This window comes from Morchella sextelata, assembly GCF_020137385.1.
Source record: "Morchella sextelata strain SCLS chromosome Unknown scls_15, whole genome shotgun sequence".
Classification (NCBI taxonomy): domain Eukaryota; kingdom Fungi; phylum Ascomycota; class Pezizomycetes; order Pezizales; family Morchellaceae; genus Morchella; species Morchella sextelata.
The window spans coordinates 682,879-700,216 of NW_025408630.1; the positions used below are offsets into that span (position 1 = coordinate 682,879).

The 17,338-nt window shown below is 44.9% G+C and overlaps 3 protein-coding genes across 3 annotated transcripts; 1 reads left to right on the forward strand and 2 right to left on the reverse strand.

Annotated features, from left to right (window-relative positions):
• Positions 1 to 3,405: 3,405 nt before the first annotated feature.
• On the reverse strand, positions 3,406 to 4,744 carry H6S33_003491 (uncharacterized protein; the record flags this gene model as incomplete). Its single annotated transcript, XM_044834838.1, has 3 exons — positions 3,406 to 3,960; positions 4,017 to 4,388; positions 4,649 to 4,744. 3 exons carry the CDS (start codon positions 4,742 to 4,744, stop codon positions 3,406 to 3,408), a joined length of 1,023 nt encoding a protein of 340 aa, XP_044691852.1.
• Positions 4,745 to 13,232: 8,488 nt separating this feature from the next.
• On the forward strand, positions 13,233 to 14,703 carry H6S33_003492 (uncharacterized protein; the record flags this gene model as incomplete). The annotated part of the gene is made up of 5 exons (XM_044834839.1): positions 13,233 to 13,318; positions 13,472 to 13,570; positions 13,643 to 14,054; positions 14,119 to 14,458; positions 14,516 to 14,703. 5 exons carry the CDS (start codon positions 13,233 to 13,235, stop codon positions 14,701 to 14,703), a joined length of 1,125 nt encoding a protein of 374 aa, XP_044691853.1.
• A 1,798-nt stretch (positions 14,704 to 16,501) lies between these two features.
• Positions 16,502 to 17,338, reverse strand: H6S33_003493 (uncharacterized protein; the record flags this gene model as incomplete). Its single annotated transcript, XM_044834841.1, has 6 exons — positions 16,502 to 16,579; positions 16,646 to 16,738; positions 16,799 to 16,813; positions 16,904 to 16,952; positions 17,112 to 17,239; positions 17,336 to 17,338. 6 exons carry the CDS (start codon positions 17,336 to 17,338, stop codon positions 16,502 to 16,504), a joined length of 366 nt encoding a protein of 121 aa, XP_044691854.1.

Consider the following 17,338-nt stretch of genomic DNA (forward strand, 5'->3'; position numbering starts at 1 on the left):
TGTGAATGGGATATGGAGCTGATGATTTAAAAACTGTTCCTGCGGGCTTTCTAAGAGATTATATAGAATCTTTTGTGGTTAGAATAGATCTATCTAGATCCATGAATGATCAACTCGAGCTATGAACTCTGCTCCTGTAATTTCTCAATTCCCTAGCAAGACTCAGCATCTGACAATTGAGAGTCTGACCTACGCTGGTATTTATCTTGTCGTGTTCATATGATTTAAGGTTTCCCTTCAGGGACTACTAGTACATGGTTCAGACAGATACACTGCCTGTAATTAAAGGCTAGAGTGTAACAATTATATTGCCTCGCTAGCCAGTTGAATAAATATTTGTGGGATTATCAAAGGGGTAATACTCTTTTGTGGGGAGTTCGCGATATTTCAAAGTCGGTGCTTCTTACCCCCGATGTGGCTGGAATTAATAATTAATAATCGATGTGTGGCACGTACTAAGTATACGGTGCATATTTTGTAGATCGCATCAGGTCTATGTGTGAGTATCACCAACTCCTATTTGAGTAGTTAATTTTGCGTATAGGTTAGGTTGCCCTTTTTAGGTATTGATATTATGAAGATACTCATATCATTAACAACCGGCGAATTCCTAGTCCGCAACCAGCAGGTGGGTACCACTGATTCTGATCATAGTAGTCTCACTTGTGTAAAGTGCGATTCAAGTAAAACACACCGTGCTGGGTACTTCATAACCCCTGAAACCCGGGCATGTCCTAAAGTCCAAGACACCAGGATAATGATCATCGCTTCATCCTGGGGGCAGTGTAATAAAGCTGACATCCCAACGGATTGAACCCCGCCAAAGTTACTTGCGGTTCTTTTCCTTCAAGTCTCTCGCGGACTCTAAATCGTCTAAATAGTAGTCAAACATGAAAGTCTTAGTACCAACTTGAATCCCCCGTATTCGGATGTAGCAGTTAATTCCCCAAAACTCAAATAATTGGTCCGCGCGCTCCGGATTTGCGGGATGATTATTCCACTTTATGTCCCATCCCATTTGATTACGTAGATCCTAAATGTACCACCGCGTCATATGCGGGGTACAATAATCAATGAAATATCTAGTCCGGAACAACCCCGACAACCACCCCAGACCCTGGGGAACGTAACACAGGTGGGGCTTGCGGGGTACCCAAATGTAGTGAACGGGTTACAGGATATAAGTAACCGTTTTTTTGCGTCAAAGTAAGTAGTTGTAATCGGGAAGGATAGATTATAGCCGAGTGATATACTGTGATCAGTGACCTCTGGTTGCAATTATAAGAACACTCACTCCGTTAAAAATCCAAGAACTCATATGTTGTTAGTCATACTTCCTATAGAGATTTCGTTAACTGCGGCGAGAGCCCAACGCAAATTGCCCTTGCCATATCGCGTCAAGGCCACAGAATAATAGAACAGTAAGCGCCAAGGCCCACATAAGTATATTGTAGTCCGTATCAGTGCCAAGACCTCAATCCTACAAAAGCCTACAATTCAACTACATGTACTAGAAAGCACACTTCCTCTTCATTCCCAGAAGTGAGCTGCAAAAAATCTAGTTCAATCGTTGGCAACTCTTATAGGCGGAATGGCAAGGCGTGAAATACGTTTTCGGAGATCATCCGTTAGCTCTTCGAAATGATTATTTCCTGGCTCCTGCTTTCTCGAGGTTCGTTCTTAACTTTCTTGTTTTCATAGATCTTTGGTTAGAAGATTTGCTGACTCGTAGGGCTCAGTTGTTGTAAACTCCGGGAGGGGGTTGAATAACATACAGGAGTCTCCATGCACAGTATCCTGATCACTCAGTCAAGCCTTGTACTAGTAGGATATTGAGACCTTGATCCTTGGAAGCTAAATAATAGCTAACTGACCTTTAGGTTCGCTGACCTCTTCTTCTTGGTCTTTCAAATCTTGATCCAGCGGATGGTTCTTGGTTCTTAGACTTCGGAAGCAAAGACATTCAATTGTCCTGTCATTCAGAGTACATGTACCAGCTCGAGACAACATAGGTATGGATTTATCTCACATGCACGGTCCTGTGGATGAATTGAGCTGATATAGCTTCTTTTGATGTATTTCGAGATGAAGGTATACTGGGGGGTTTCCTTATGCTCAAGTCATCTGAGGCTGCGACTGCGACTGCTTTGATCCATAGTTAGAAGAAGAATTGATTGCGTCGAGGGAAGAGAGTTGCGGGGAGAAGCCTTTCAAATCCAAGAAAACAGGACACACGATCTGTTAGCGACAAGTTTGAGAAGAGCCCCGGGCTTGTGAGCTACTACATGTAACTGCTAGCTTCGTGCCAAGACTGGTTTCTGTTAATATCAGCACAGGCTACACCCGGGAACGGAACTACATATAGAATAGCTATCATCTCTCACCACCCTTGTCCTGGCCACCCCTAATGAGCTTGGTGTTGGTACTGCCCATCACAAACTCCGGGGTTCAGGGCATATATTAACATACATGTAGCCAACACTATGAATCTTCTGAGCTCAGACTATGCAACCACATTGAGTCCCCGAAAAACTCGCACCCCAACAGTCTCCAACATTACAACATGGCTATCGTTCATTAGTATTCAGGTGCTCCCCCGTGAGTTTTGTTTCTTCTAAGCCAATTAATTATTAACATAACTACATACATAGAATGTTGCAGAATATAGGATATTTTACAGTGACAAGCCGATCGAAAGCGAATCAGTCTGGTCCAAGGCCAAAGAACGAGTGTTGCTCAACAGCGAGTTTGAATTGCCCCGTCCGATAAGTCGCTTTAGAGTCCACTTCAATGGGGCAACATTTTAGGCTTAGGGACACAAATTAGCAGGCCCTTAAGCAATTCGCGCAAACAATCTTTATATCGTCAGAGTTCGTGTTTCTCCATCTCTAGAACGGCCAAAGTCAAAGACGCGCTTATAAGGGAGAAATTACCTCAGTGGCTAAAAGTTAGTTGTTATCTCAAGGAAATAGTACGGAAACTTCTTTACTATATAACTTTTGCTTTTTAGTAGCATTGTTAACCTTGTGAATCACTTGTGTCCTACAGTCACAAAACATCACTCGTTTCTCATCTCCACCAAAACCCCAACAAATACATGACTGTTAACCCTACAGTTTGTGAACTTCTCGGTTCCATACATTCCAATTCTTTTTTGCTCCAAAAAGGTTTATACACTACAAAGGCTTCTGAAAGTACAACTGTTAAGAGCAACGTAAATGAGGACCTGAATGAACGAAATAAAGGGGGAAAAACAACCCGCCCGACCAACCGAAAGACCTCCTACCAGCCAATTTTTTGTAACGGAAAACTACCCAGCATCTACCACCCAAGAAGTAAAGGAAACAAGGAAACTCATAACTGTTACACTGATACATTGGTAGGAAACAAGAACATTTGGTTCGTTTATTCGGCAGTACTCTTTCTTCTCCTCTTGGTCTTTTTCTTCGGAGTCTCCTCAACAACAGCCTCCTCTTCGGCAGCCTTCTTCCTGCTTGAGGTTCGTTTCCTCTTCTCCTTCTCCTTTGTGGTAGGAGGGCTCGCTGCAACTGGCGCAGGGATGGGGGTCTTCTTGACGGAGGAAGCGCCATTAACAGCCTTCTTTCCACGTGGGGTAGCCTTGGCTCTGGATGGAGGGGGTGGGGGCGGGGTGGGGGATTTCGCTTCCTCCTCCTCCTCCTCCTCCTCCTCCTCCTCCTCCTCTTCTGCTTCCTCCTCAGGTTCGGCCTCGGAGAGCTCGGATTCTTCAGGCTCGGCAGCCTTTGTAGCCTCCGGTTCGGCTTCTGACTCAGCGTCAGATTCTTCAGCGGGTTCGGTGTGGTTTACCGCGGTGAAGCCAGATGCAGCAGTTGCAGCAGCAGCGGGGGCAATGGCTTCAGGGTGGGGCTCTTTGGAAGCCTTGTATTCAGCAAGTTCCTTGTCATAGACGACGCGGTTCTTCTGATACAAATCTTGCCAGGCCTATCAAAACTTGTTAATCAATTGTTCTGCATGTGCCACGCATTTGAGCAACCGACCTTTTTCTCATCCTCTGGCACTTCAGCCCAACGCCTGGTCAATTCGGCGATGACATCCTTGTGACTAGCGCCATCTCCAAGATCCCTTTTGACAGTCTCACGTCCCTGATTACAAAACAAGAGGTATGCGGTCATTGGCCTCTTGGGAAGGTCCGGGTCACGCTTTTCACGCTTGCGACGGGGACGCTTGAGAGGCCCTTCCGGTTCCTCAGTGGTCGCACGTACAGGGGGAGCAACGGATAGAGCTCGAGAGTATGTGGTGGTGAATTGATGTTCACCATTGGGAGCTCCAATGATGTGATCAAAGTACGCGAGCCCAGCACGCGAGGCTTCTTCGGCCGCGTTACGGAGCATAGTCATTGATGTGACAAACTGGAGATGAATTGAAAGATCCATTGTCAGCGTGATGGAACCAGAAAGAGTTTTTTTTTCTTTCCTTCTTCTTGTTCTTTTGATAAATTACAAAAAACTGCAGAGGGAAAATAAAAGGAAAGACACGATGAATAATGAAGTAAGAAAAGACAAAAGAAGAAGGAAGTGTCTACTATGGGTGTACGCGTTGGAGGGGGCCCCGAGCGCATTTTGGGGGGTGGGGGAGAAGGACGAGGATGATGGGATGGATGAATGCTTACCGCGTCGCGTTTGCGAACAAGGTCATCGTGTTCACTGTTGACAGCGACCGCCGGCGCAATGACGGCCACCTTGTCTTTTGCGGGTCCTCGCGCCATTGTTGGCAGCGATTGATTGACTGATAGTAAGGTGGGGTAAACGGTGATGTGAGAGATAAGATTACAATGGTAATCTTTTTTGGATGTTTAGTATATTAATATTTCACCTTTCTATCTCTTAGGTCGTTATGGTGGACGACTCGGAAAGAGAGAGATGGGTGAAAAAAGGATGGGTGTTGGGTTGTGTTGGATGTTGGGGAGGAAAAGGGAAGAAGAGACTTTTGTGGGGTGGGAGAGGGTGGGAAGAAGAGGAAGAAGAAAGAGGTTGGGGGGTTGTGTTGTGTGTGTGTGGAAAAGATTGGGGTGCCCGAGAAAGAAAGGACAGAAAAAGGATGGGGTGATGGCCAGCCTACTTTTGGGTTTTTTTTTGGTTGATGGATGGCCCCTCTCGACTGTTGTTGCTCCTCGTCTACCCGCGGCGAAAAATCGTTCGTTGCCTTTTCTTTGGTTCATGCCAACTGCAGGCCAAACCCATTGCCAGTTAGCAAGCAACCAAGCGACAAGGCAACACTGGCATAGAGAGCGGGTGCTGCCTGGTTACCATGCAACCGTGTCCAACAGTCCTTTCCCCTCCCCGCCAAAAGAACATAGACACTTCACCTCTTTCAGTTGAGACTACATGTGAGCCTGGCATAGGTGAGTTGTGTAGTTAGAAATACCCACCACCTGATCCTCCAACTAGGTGCATCTAAGCTAAATAGTTGAGTTTATTCGGTAACAACTCGTCTATAGATCTCTCTCTAGATCTCTGGATCTCTTTTTTTCTCTTCCCTCTTCACTTCAGATTCGCGGGAAGGACTCCCAAGTCCCGAGAATCAAGCCTGATCCTCGATACGGTGCAGGCATGCCCATTCACTACAGGGACATTTGTAACTTATCAATTTGTTGATCTTTGGCATGCTCCGAGAATAATAATTTTTTTTGTTTTACACTTGTTCACTGATAACACTCACATAGCCTCCTTTGTTCTGCCTTGACCTGTCTTATCGCCAGTGACACTTCTGGAGGCCTAGGGGAAATGAGGCGCGCGCGGCCGGTCAATGAGTCCCATGGCCATTGACTATGGTCAACCCGAACTTGTACATGCATGTACTCTTAAACAAAAGGTCCTTGAAAGCGAGAAATAACGACGTTATCCGAAAACCGAGATTTTTTTATTTTCTTCTTTCAATAAACAGGAAGCAAAGAAAAGGACGCAAGGAAATCCTGAATACCGCTCTTTTCATCATCGTGTATGGCGGGCCACATGTACGCATGCGACGCTTTCACGTCAACACCCCCCAAATTCACTATGAGGGCACTTATGCTTACCCCAACCAAAACTAGTATATGTTTGACGCAATATCAAATTGTAAAACCCAACAGAGTACGACAATAAAACAATTTCATATATAAATTAGACAACAATGATGCAATAAAAATAAGGAGTAACGGAGCATAGTTACATTCACCAATGAAACATAGTTACAGCTAGTCAAATGCTTCGCCTGAAACTTTGGAGCAGAATGTCTCAGGTACTTACAGGATTTCCTGCCATATTGTCACGCACTTCAGTTTATCACAAGGGCGGTTATATAATTATTTTCTTACGCAGATATGCTTCAGTTTTCGATAAGTGAACATGAATACATATCTACATGTGCAGCTCGTCTCCGAATACATAGAGTAAAACATTTACTACTGAGTAGGTTCCTTCTTTCTTTCTATAAAGTGAATCGCGGGATGGCTGAACTCAATCAAATTATTTTCGCACACCCGCCATAATCAAGCTTTCTAGTACTAACTACCAACTTGAAGGTCTTTAATGTCTTGATGGCAGTTCCTGTTGTAGCCAAAGCACGTCTTGGGATCCGTGCTAGCAGGCTTACATCTACGGTAATTTACCTACCCAAAGGATAGTCCGACTTCTTGAGCCGGATCATTCACCACCAGGATCGTGTGTAAATATAAAGAATAGATCTCTAGTTCAAACCCTTGTGAGCATCTAGGGCATATAGTTGTCCTCGGAATAAGCCGTGAACTCTTCTAAACTTTTACTGTATAGCTGCCAGCTGAGTGTAAGAGGCTTCGAATAGTGTGGTCCACGAGGCCGAGCGGCCTTGTGGCTTTGCTTCGAGACCATGACCTCGAGGCCGGACAATACCGAGAGCTTACAAGGCCAAGGAAGCTCGGAACCACCACTCTGATAGGCCTCGAGGTGCCTCGAGGCCGCCAAGATCGAGCATATCCTTAAATATAATGCAGACTCAGGTTGGTATCGCACTAGGTTTAGGTATCGATTCACTCTTATCACCAAAAGTTTCTGTACTGGCGGTCTCGAGATGCCTCGAGACACCTCGAGGCCACTTCTCTGAAACCTCGAGACCAGTAAAGGCCAATGTTAAGCAAAACCGAGCGGCCTCAGTACTACTCTCCGTTCTCGCCTCGAGCGGCCTCGTGGACCACACTAACTTCGAATCCCTCTCCTTCCATCAATAACTGTAGTAGCGGTGGTGCCGCTTGCAATTGATTCAATTCGAATTCATTGAACCATCTTCTGTCACTTTATTGGCATGTTTAAGACCGGTGACAGAAGTTGCTACGAGAACAGCAAGATTGCATTAGAATTTGACATCTCGAGAGCCGCTGTTGCGCATATAGAATGCCATGAAATGCTTAAGGCAGGATACGAATTTTCGCAACCAAAATTTACTTTAAAATCAAAACCTACCCCCTAAATCCTTCTTATAATTTTCAAAATGAGCACTATGAGCTCAGTGCATATAAATACTTGTAAGTATGGGATGAGATTAGAGCTCATTTTCTCCCCATAAGTCTCTACGAAACCCTATTAACAGACTTACATGAAATTTAATCTCCATGCGCGCATGAGTTCAAAGTCGCCATCAAAAGTATATTTTTCTGTTTAGGTTTTTACGTATCCTCCCTTAAGCTTCTTTAAAATTTTACACTTTGTGTTGTATTTACCCTACTCTACATGTCCGTAGTATATTAGGCATACATGTAATCATCCGCGGAAACGAATCCGTGATAAAACGGCCGAGTGAGTTTCCGTGACTCAACCTAATCCTCGTCCGGTAAAATTACTAATCAAATGCCTACAAGCTTCGTTGATATCAATTCGAAGATTGAAACCAAGCTACTCTAAGATACGAATTGGAAACCCGATCGATCGAAAGACTAAGCAATAGTAATGTTAAATAATATAGCCCTACCAAATGGGGATCCGGAACACAATGAAAGAGTGGCCTAGACAAGGATAACCCCTTACTTCCTTCCTTCCCATGTATCAGCCCAGCCCAGCCCAGCCCAGCCCTATACTCTCGTTTTTTCCCGCCCCTGCATATTGCATATGCAACTAAACGATTGGAACCTGATTCAAACCCGAGTGATAAAGATGTTGTTTTGTGGTTTGTGGTTTTCGTTGTTTGTCACTTTATAGCAGGGATTTCAGATATTTAGTCCGGTTGTACTATATCGGGTTTACTCGAAAGAAATTGCCATTGTGAAAGGACGGGTAGTAAGATCTTGATTAGATGATGTAAACAACGCCTCGGTACGGTATATCTTCCTAAATGATGGATAGTAGGTATCCAGAACTCTTTATTAGGGTGTGGAATGAAAATACCGCTTTTAGTACTCTAACGCATTCAGCTAGAATAGAACCCGTGTTCTGAATCCCACAGCAAAATGAGTTTGGCTCGTATGTTTCACATAGAAATCAGAATTTTCGTAATTCTTCGTTCTCAGCTGAACTTGACATGATCATAGCGCACATGCACATGCATTTACTACAGCGAACGTTAACGGTTAAGATTTCATATAGTTGCAACCCATGTTACATAAACACCCCTACAACCACGAATCTTCTTTTAAGGTTCCGAATACTTCTAGCACACTGGATTGATAACCATGTACATGAATATATACCTACATCTATATGTAATCAACACAATTGTACGTACAAACTCGTTCAACAGTCTCAGAAATGGCACATACACACGCACATAACACAATCTGTGTACAGTGAAACAAAATCATAGTAAGTCTTAGACACTAAATCATCAGCAGAAAAAGCTTGGCCAAGTCAATACAGAGATTCCGTGACTACATATACAGAGTAGATACATGTATTGAGTTCGCGAATAAAGCAAGATATTATATACCCGGTATCCGCTTCACAAATGATCACTCGGTACGAGCAGACTAGCAACCGGAGCGTTTAGCTTTGTCTTAACTCACTAGACCCAGGTGAGCCGTTTCAAAGTCAAACCTAAAATGCAAACAGCTTTTGACGAACCAGACCTCCACAGTAGCTATGAGCCGTGAGGCTCTAGAAGCTTAAATACATGTATCCACGTTCAGTAAACTTTGACAGGAGAATCATATGTAGTGTAAACGGCTAGTGTTGAGTCACGTGTGAGCGAGATGAAAAGGCGTGTATGGACAAGTGGCTAGAGATCAATGTGCCAGCAGATACAGATATAGTAATCCACAGGTAGAAAGACTCCATTGCCCTAGCTAGAAGTCTTCGATTTTATCCATTTTCTGATCAGGATCTCACTTATTATGGCAACCAGAAGGCTGAGACGTCTACATACACACTACATCATTATGCCTAGATATATGGTAGTTCAGAGCAGCTCATCGCTGGGAACAAGTTTCTTATCTTCACTGTATAGAGGGTTTTTGGGGGGGGGGGGGGGGGGCTATGTGGCTTATATTTGACCAAGAATTCCCATGTGAATAGTTTAACTACATCTCATCACTGACCTACGATTGTTATTAAGGTTGAATTTCTCAGCTCCGGGGTACCCGACTTGCAAAAACCACCAAAACCAATCAAAATACTATCGTCGAGCCTACCAATGGCATTTAGAAAAGCACTACATATATGTGGTTATTTAATTACGCGTACGAGTGTAGGTCACGGTTACACTTACAAGCATAAATGCTTAACTACACGAATCTCTCCCTTTATGACGAAAGAGCCTCCAAAGGCATGCTCACACGCGACGGGGTACTACCACAGGTGGTACTCTGGAAAGCCGGCGCACACGGTACGGTACTGCTACCAAAAATTGAACCGACCACCCGATCTGGTTAGATAATAGGGAACTACTGGGGTATTCCTGAAATAGAAACTTACATGTATTTACTCCAAGATACATCATTGACATCAGCATATAATTATCGTCGCCGACGTCCATATCACATAGATGACCGTGTTCCAAGTTACTTGATAGGCACACGCATGGAAATCTATCTCTTTATCCACCGGTTTGGAGGAAGATTGAGCATTTGGGTGCTTGGTTTTGACTCTCCAATGGATTGGTGCATTGCTCTGACAATTACCTACAAGCGCCCACACGTTTATAAAGCTATTCTGGGAACACATACTTTACACATGACGTTTATGAGAAATTTTTCAGATCAAGATTTCTTTTACGGTTATCATACGTGATAGGGGATGGACATTGAATAGATGGCATTCTGGTTGATGCCATAAATAGCAACCAAGTAAAACCCGCTTAAGTGCGAGTGTGGGAGTCAGAAGGCTTAATCAACATCTCGGACGAATTGGGTGTTGCGCAAGAAATGGTCGATCTACCTAGTGTAGGCGTGTGGATACAGCGTTTAGAGTCGTTTAGAGTAGGTACATAGCTCGCGCTCTGGCTAGGTACATGTACCTACCCAGCCTGCTGATCAATCCATATCTTTCACAGAATGGTACTGATGTCTAATGACATTTACCGGTACAGTACTCTCGAGTACCTATGTAGCTTTTTTTTTGTTCCTCTGCAGGTGGTTGCGCGGTCGCTGATTGGTGCCATATGTCTCCTCTTCACTGTAAAAAGCAACTGTTGGGTGAGGCTGAAAAATGAGTTGTATGCGGTGAGTGGTGACTGGATTAACAGTTATTTACTCAAGGGGCTAGATCAAGGCTTAGTAGCCGATAAAGTACTTTCTTGTACCACTCTACCAAAATACGACATCTGCATTTTTCAAGATTCAGCACACAGCACCTGAAATTCAATTCACTCTTAGTTGTCGCCAAGTGATTAGATCCTACCGGATTAGCAAAGTCGCTCTCGCTGAGCATGCCGATGCCGAACTCCCCCGGTAAAGCGAATTTCGGAAATTTCGCAAACTCAAACATCATCGGAGAGTCGAAGTTACATACGGGAGTTCAAAGGGAAGTGAGCAGGATGGGGGTTGGGATCTATACTAGTTACCTAATATGTTGGCCGTGGCTGTGAGACCAAGAATTCAGAAAGATTATTCTGCTTCCTCTCTCACTAAGTTGCTGCTGCTACAAGCCCATATTCTGCTTCACTGCCCTGCAGGCGACCATTCATCTCACAAGCGCGTGACAAAGATTTTATAAAGAATTGGGGTATCATTTAATTCCTCCACGCTACAGGCACTTACATGTTCAAACGGTTCGAGGTTCAAGATTGGATTTGTCAAACCCAATCGTCGGAATCCCATCGTCAGCATCTTATTCTGGAGAAGGAAGTTTGGAGATCCCCAACCACTCCTCATATTATGCATCCCACACCCGTCCGCAACCCAGCGCAGTGGTTTCACGGCATGAGTGGGGAGAGGAGTGGATGAGGGAAGGGACGGGATCGAGCTCTGGAGAGAGGGGTCCCGGCTTAGATAAAGTTGTTTCTAGCATCCACAGAGGCTCATGCAAAAGCAAAAAGTAAAAATCCGAAGCGTGATGGGAAAATTCCACGGTCCTGCCTCAGCCCTTTTGACCTTTTTCAGCTTGGGGTTTGGTTGGCTTGTGTTCTCCCTGGTTTCGGGCAGCGAATGAAACACAGCCTCCCCTTCGAGCTCCCATGCCCAAAGTGGCTCGATCGCAACTGCGATCCCGCCGCGGCAGTGTATTATTTTTGGGTGCTGGGTTGCAGGTTGCCAGGTCCCATCCCATCTCGGCGTTCCTGTCATTGGCCTATTCTGGGTGACGTTTGACCGCCTTAGCGAGACAAGAGGGAAGGAAGGATCCTCTGTGGTATTTTGTTTTATTTTATTTATCTTATTTATTTATTATTTATCTTATTTACTAAGTAGGGATGGTTGACAAATTTGTTTACGCTTTCGAGGTCCAGGTTTACTGTGCTGGGTAAGGTGTGGATGCCAATCTGTAACGGAAATCTAAACCCAGGGCATGGGTGGGGTGGACCGTGGAAGGATAGCTGGAAGGAAGGTTCCCTGGAAGATTGAAGAGATGAAGGGCAAGAAGTCAGGGTGGGTCTGTTGGCTAACTGTGTAGAGCGAGGTAGGTACGGTACAGTCGGTATCGAGCACAACAGAAGCATTTTCCTTTTTTGTTTGCTTTCTCTCGCGCCTAGCTTGTCATTTCCTTTTATCTCTCTCTTGCCCAGGTGTCTAACACTGACCTTACAGTCGTTACGCTATTGGTACAGTTACTCTTCCCTTGTCAGCCAAGTGTGCCTTTTCTCATTTCACACCCTCGTGCCTCTAAGCACTCCACTGCGTCCCCACGGCTCTTTTCTTAGTGTTGCGCAACATCGAAGTCTCGCTCTCCCATACTACAGGCTGCATAATCCCCCCCATCCCCCCCTTGCCCAGTTCTGTCTGTCTGTCGGTCCTTTGCTGCTCTGTCTTGTCTGCCGCCCATAGAATTGCTCCTCCACCATCATACATACTTGTACCTACCACACTACCGTTCTAGCACTGTACTGGCGGTAGCAGTATCATAAGCCCATCAGTTACAGCACCAACCCAAGTGACACCTACCTACCTGCTTCCTGCACTACCACTGCGCTACTGCTGCACTGCTCTTCACTACTCCTACAGCCGCAGCCTCGTTTCCTTGTGCCCGCCCAAAACCCTTCTTCCGACGCCCTCTCCGCTCGTTCAGCAGGCCTGTCAGACACATCTTCACCGTAACAAAACCACTCGCTTTTCCCCTACCCCCCTCCACCACACCCCCCCCCAATACATAGCCGACAGGATCACAACGCCACGATCCCTTCGTTCATCCACCATCACCACCCCCTCCTTTCCTTCTTGAACCCTTCAGCCCCCCCGTCCTTCGTTCGACTTTTTACAACCAACCCTCGTTTGCTTGCACCTTCCCACGGTTTACATTCGACAAACGCCTTTCCCTTACATCGCAAAAGGAGCGTGTGAGAGTGTGCAATTACCCCCACCGATCCGAGCCACGATCCGAAATATATCCAACAAAACCCCGACCGATATACTAAGAGGAAACAAAGAGAAGGAGGAAGGACGCCCAGAGAGATAGCAAGACAAGGAGAGAGTGGGAGACATAAAGGAAGAGCTTTTGTTAGTCACGACACCTAGTTTTAAAAAGATCCGCCCAACTATACGCGGAGTCTCTTAAATATCGCTTCTTCCCGGCTAGCAAGTTAACACCGTCAAGATTCCATTCGACAGTAGCAGAAATTCCCTCCTCGGAGGAGGTGCTCTTCCGCCGCCGCGAAGATCAGGTATGGTTTACAGACCTACTACGACTTGGTCATGGAGCTTTCTGCTCCTGGCTATCATCCAGTCTTGCGCTGTACTGGGACTTGAAGGGTACGTTTATCACTTTTCATCGTCGCACTTGAGGCTGAAGAAAATCGCGTCTGAGATGGGACCTTTTTATTTTTTTATTTTTTTATTTTTTTTTGTTTCGTGGCCAAACCTGGGACCTAGTTTGAATGAAAGCTGACTGGTGGGATCGGATAGATATGTGTTTGCAAAATTTCAAAATAACCTCAATGTAGATGTTATCAATTCAAAGACGCCAAATGCCTTCCAGGCAGCTCAGACACGCACGATCCCAACGTAAGTTGATTTTCGTCCATATATAATAGTCCCTTGACCTCTGTGACTAACCATGCTATTAAATCGCATTAGTTATCTTACTCTCTTCATTTTCGCTCACATGTTCCTGGTGATTCTGTGTTATGATGCGCTGCGCCTGAAGAACACCATTCAAGTTATCGGTATTTGCATATTCAACGGTGCTATGCTTGTTTACGCAGCTATTCAGATGGATCAGATCAAGGACGCAAACACCGCCTTGAGGGAGCTAGGCGTCACTACAGAAATGGTAGAAAAGGGAGGCGATCCTAACGTCAAGGGCGCCTTGGAAACAAATATTTGGCCGTATATTCAGCCGTCTTTAATTGCCATCCCGTGTATCATCGCCTTGTCGACAATCTTGATGTGCGTAGTTTGCTGGAAACTTTACGATGAGTTTGCATGGACCATCTATAAGCATATCAGTGCCGATCTAAGAATGAGAAAGAGATATCTCACTTTCCAGGTATGTCGCTGTATCAACTGGTGCAATTCTATGATGGTAACTGACAATATTGCATGGATTATAGATTTTCATTGCTTTGCTCAAATTCGATTTCTTCTTCTTTGTAGGATTTACAGTCCAATTTATCGTCATTGTCGCCTCAACCACCAGCTATGTCACGAAACAGATTAAGGGTACCAATAAGGATTACGAATTCTACGTCACCATTGTCGTGCTCCCGCTCACAATAGCCTTCTTGATTCTCGCGGCATGGTGTACAAGGAGGGAAAAGAAGCTTGCGATGGGTGGTGTAGTTGTCATATTTTTCGCGGCGCTTGCATACTTTATCTTCAAATTGGTCAGGATGTACCAATCTCCATATGACGACAGCTACAAACCCGCGCGACGAAGTTTAACAACTTTTGGTGAGTTTGAATTATCAGAGACTCTGTTGCGAGGGTATATGTGCTAACCAATCATAGCCGTGATAACAATTATACTCATCATCCTCACCATTGCCAATGCAATAGCATGCATGATCAATTTCGACAAGGGTCTAAAACCTCACATTACACGACGAAAGATGTCCGATGAGGAGGAGAAGCACAGCATGACAGAGATGAGCAACCACGCTACTCATACCATGCCCTCACGGATGACAATCGACTAAATACAACCGAAGAATGCAAACGCTCAAATCAGACTGCCCGTGTGTTGCTCGTTCATAAGCTGTATTTTTTTTCCATGCAACATCTATTGGGGAAACAACATTCCTTCGAAAAGAAATAGTAGTGCATTCAAATAATTCTAGCATGGGAAGGCTGCTTATTATTAAGAAGCGATCGGCAAATGTATAATTCTTTCTACGTCACTTTTTATTTTCTTCAACTGTGGCAAAATTGGCGGCTCTTTGTGTTCTCTTGTCTCATGTTCAATGCTGTAGTACAAAATTAGGTGTATTTGAGCGGGAGAAGGACGAAGGGGCCCGAAAGGTGTTATTTCTTTTATATCTTTATTTTCTTGTGTTATTTTGATATCAATTTCCTGGGGTTTTCTAACATTCATCATCTTTTTTCCGCATGATTAATTCTACACGGTGTTCAAGTTCCTTCTGTGTGTGTTGCTTTTTTGTCGATTTTTCCCTTACGTGTTCTATTCTTTTTTTTCTTTGCTCGCTTCAGGGATACCCCCGGATTGAATCTGAGAAGGCTGGCTGGTTTTTTCTTGTTGGAAGGCCCGGCTGGCCTGGTTCATGCTTGTTATCTGAACGGATGGTCACGAACGATGTTGAGGAAGAAAAAATACCTTTTGTTCTTTCTTTCCCTCTCCTTTTTTTTTTTAACGAACGAAGGATATCAGGCAGGGGTAAGGTCGACGTCTCTGCTCCTTTTTTGATGGGGATCGACGCCAGCCCGTCTGGAACCTTGTTGTTTCTTTTCATCGGAAAGATCGAACGGGGAGAATTTTTTGATCACTCTTGCGCGAATTGATCACGTCTACTTTTTGCATGCCTCGTCCGCGCTGGTGTTGCATATTGCTTTGTGCAGGATGGAGGGAAAAGAAGGTAAATACGCCTTTGTTTCTCCCTTTCTCGTTGCACACATTCTATGGGGGGAATGGGCTTGTTCTGGTGCACTGGTTGGGGGGGATGGGAGATGGGGGGAAACTGGTATGGATTATCGGGGGAGGGGAGGGGATTGAACGAGTTTCTTTGTGTCTATTTTCCCTTTTTTATCTTTTTTTCCTTCTCTGTTTTATTTTACTATCCAACTACTCTTGAGCTCTTTTGCGATTGAGAAACCATTTAGTTTTATCAAACTACCTCGCTCTCTTCTATATCTCCTTATGTCTCTGTCTGCCTGCCACCTTTTGATACCACTTTTGCGAAAAGTCTACTACCGTTCTGGAGTGTGGTGACTTGTTAACTGTTTGTTTCTTCATCACCGCCGTGATACTAGATTTCATGGCGGACAACACTTAATGTTAGGGTCCAACTCCTACATACGCTCTTTATGCATGCTCTCTTTCCTTAAATGTATCTTTCTTCTTCTTCCACGGGCTGTTTATAGTATTAGCTCATTCTTGTATGATAGAGTGTTTAATCTCTCTGCTATCTCTCTCTGGGTTCTGGAAACCCCAAAAGAAAAAAAGAAAAAGCTATTCCTATTTGCAGCGGTTTTTTTTTTATGGTTGATGATAGAAATGGAAATCTTGTGTTTGTTTTGACCTCTCCGGTTCGTTTCCAAGGCCGGCGCGTGGGGGCCGCCAAAATTGAAAAGTTTGTTGGATAGCTTGGATCGATCATCTACCACCACCAACCCCTTAAGATTTTTTTCCGACGTTGACGGAGTTAAAGTGTAAAAGAACGCGGGAGTTCTAAGTTCCTGGCCCGACCCGGACCCCGATAATAATATTACCAATGCGTCCTAAGGAAGATGACGCATACCCCCCCTCGGCTTACGTGCCCTTTACGAGCAGCTACAGACCTCCCCAGTGCTACAGAACTGTAAAGAACCTTTTTTTGTGTGGCTTCTACCGCCACTGATCTGAATTAATTAACGTTTTAGAAATACATGTAAGGAGTAAGAGTCTCGGGTCTGAGGCGTAGTTACATTAGTATATTTATGCTTTAGGGTTTGTAAGGGATCGCATGTGGGCGTCATGCGGGCAAGTGGTGGCGGTTGGCGGTTAAGCTGCCTGGAGTTCTGAGTAGGAGTTAAGTATCATGGTCGGTCACTCGGGGGGTGTTGCTCCCTTGGGCTGACTGTGGCAGCCCTCAACTACATACAATGTAATCAGTCAGCCTATCTCTGCGCACGTTCATGTAGAGTCGAGCAAAGAAGAGAAGGTCTATGTAGTTAGTGCTGTACCTGCGTGTATGTACGCGTACCAAGGAGAGGAGCATATGCGGCGAATCTCCTTCAAAGGTTAATCTCGTGTGCACGAATACGTACGCACAGGACGCTAGCTGTTATCGCTAAACGGCGGTAAGGCATAATGGTCGTGTGTCGATCGATGTTGAGACAGTCAATGGTAACGACAGCCTTAAGGGCTTAGTTGCGGATGTTGTGCAGGTACCTGTAGATATCATCAGGCTTTCTCGGATTTCGGCTCGCTAATTGCGCAAGGCCCACAGATAGGACGGGTACGCCTGTACAAGACGGGAAGGTACAGATGAATACATGTACTTCACAGAAGGAGTAGTACTGTAGAAGACAGTTGTTAGAAGTGTCAAATACCCATTGAGCTGGGGAGTCTGGAAACAAGGAACGGTGATGACAACTAGAACAGTGATACTTCACCAT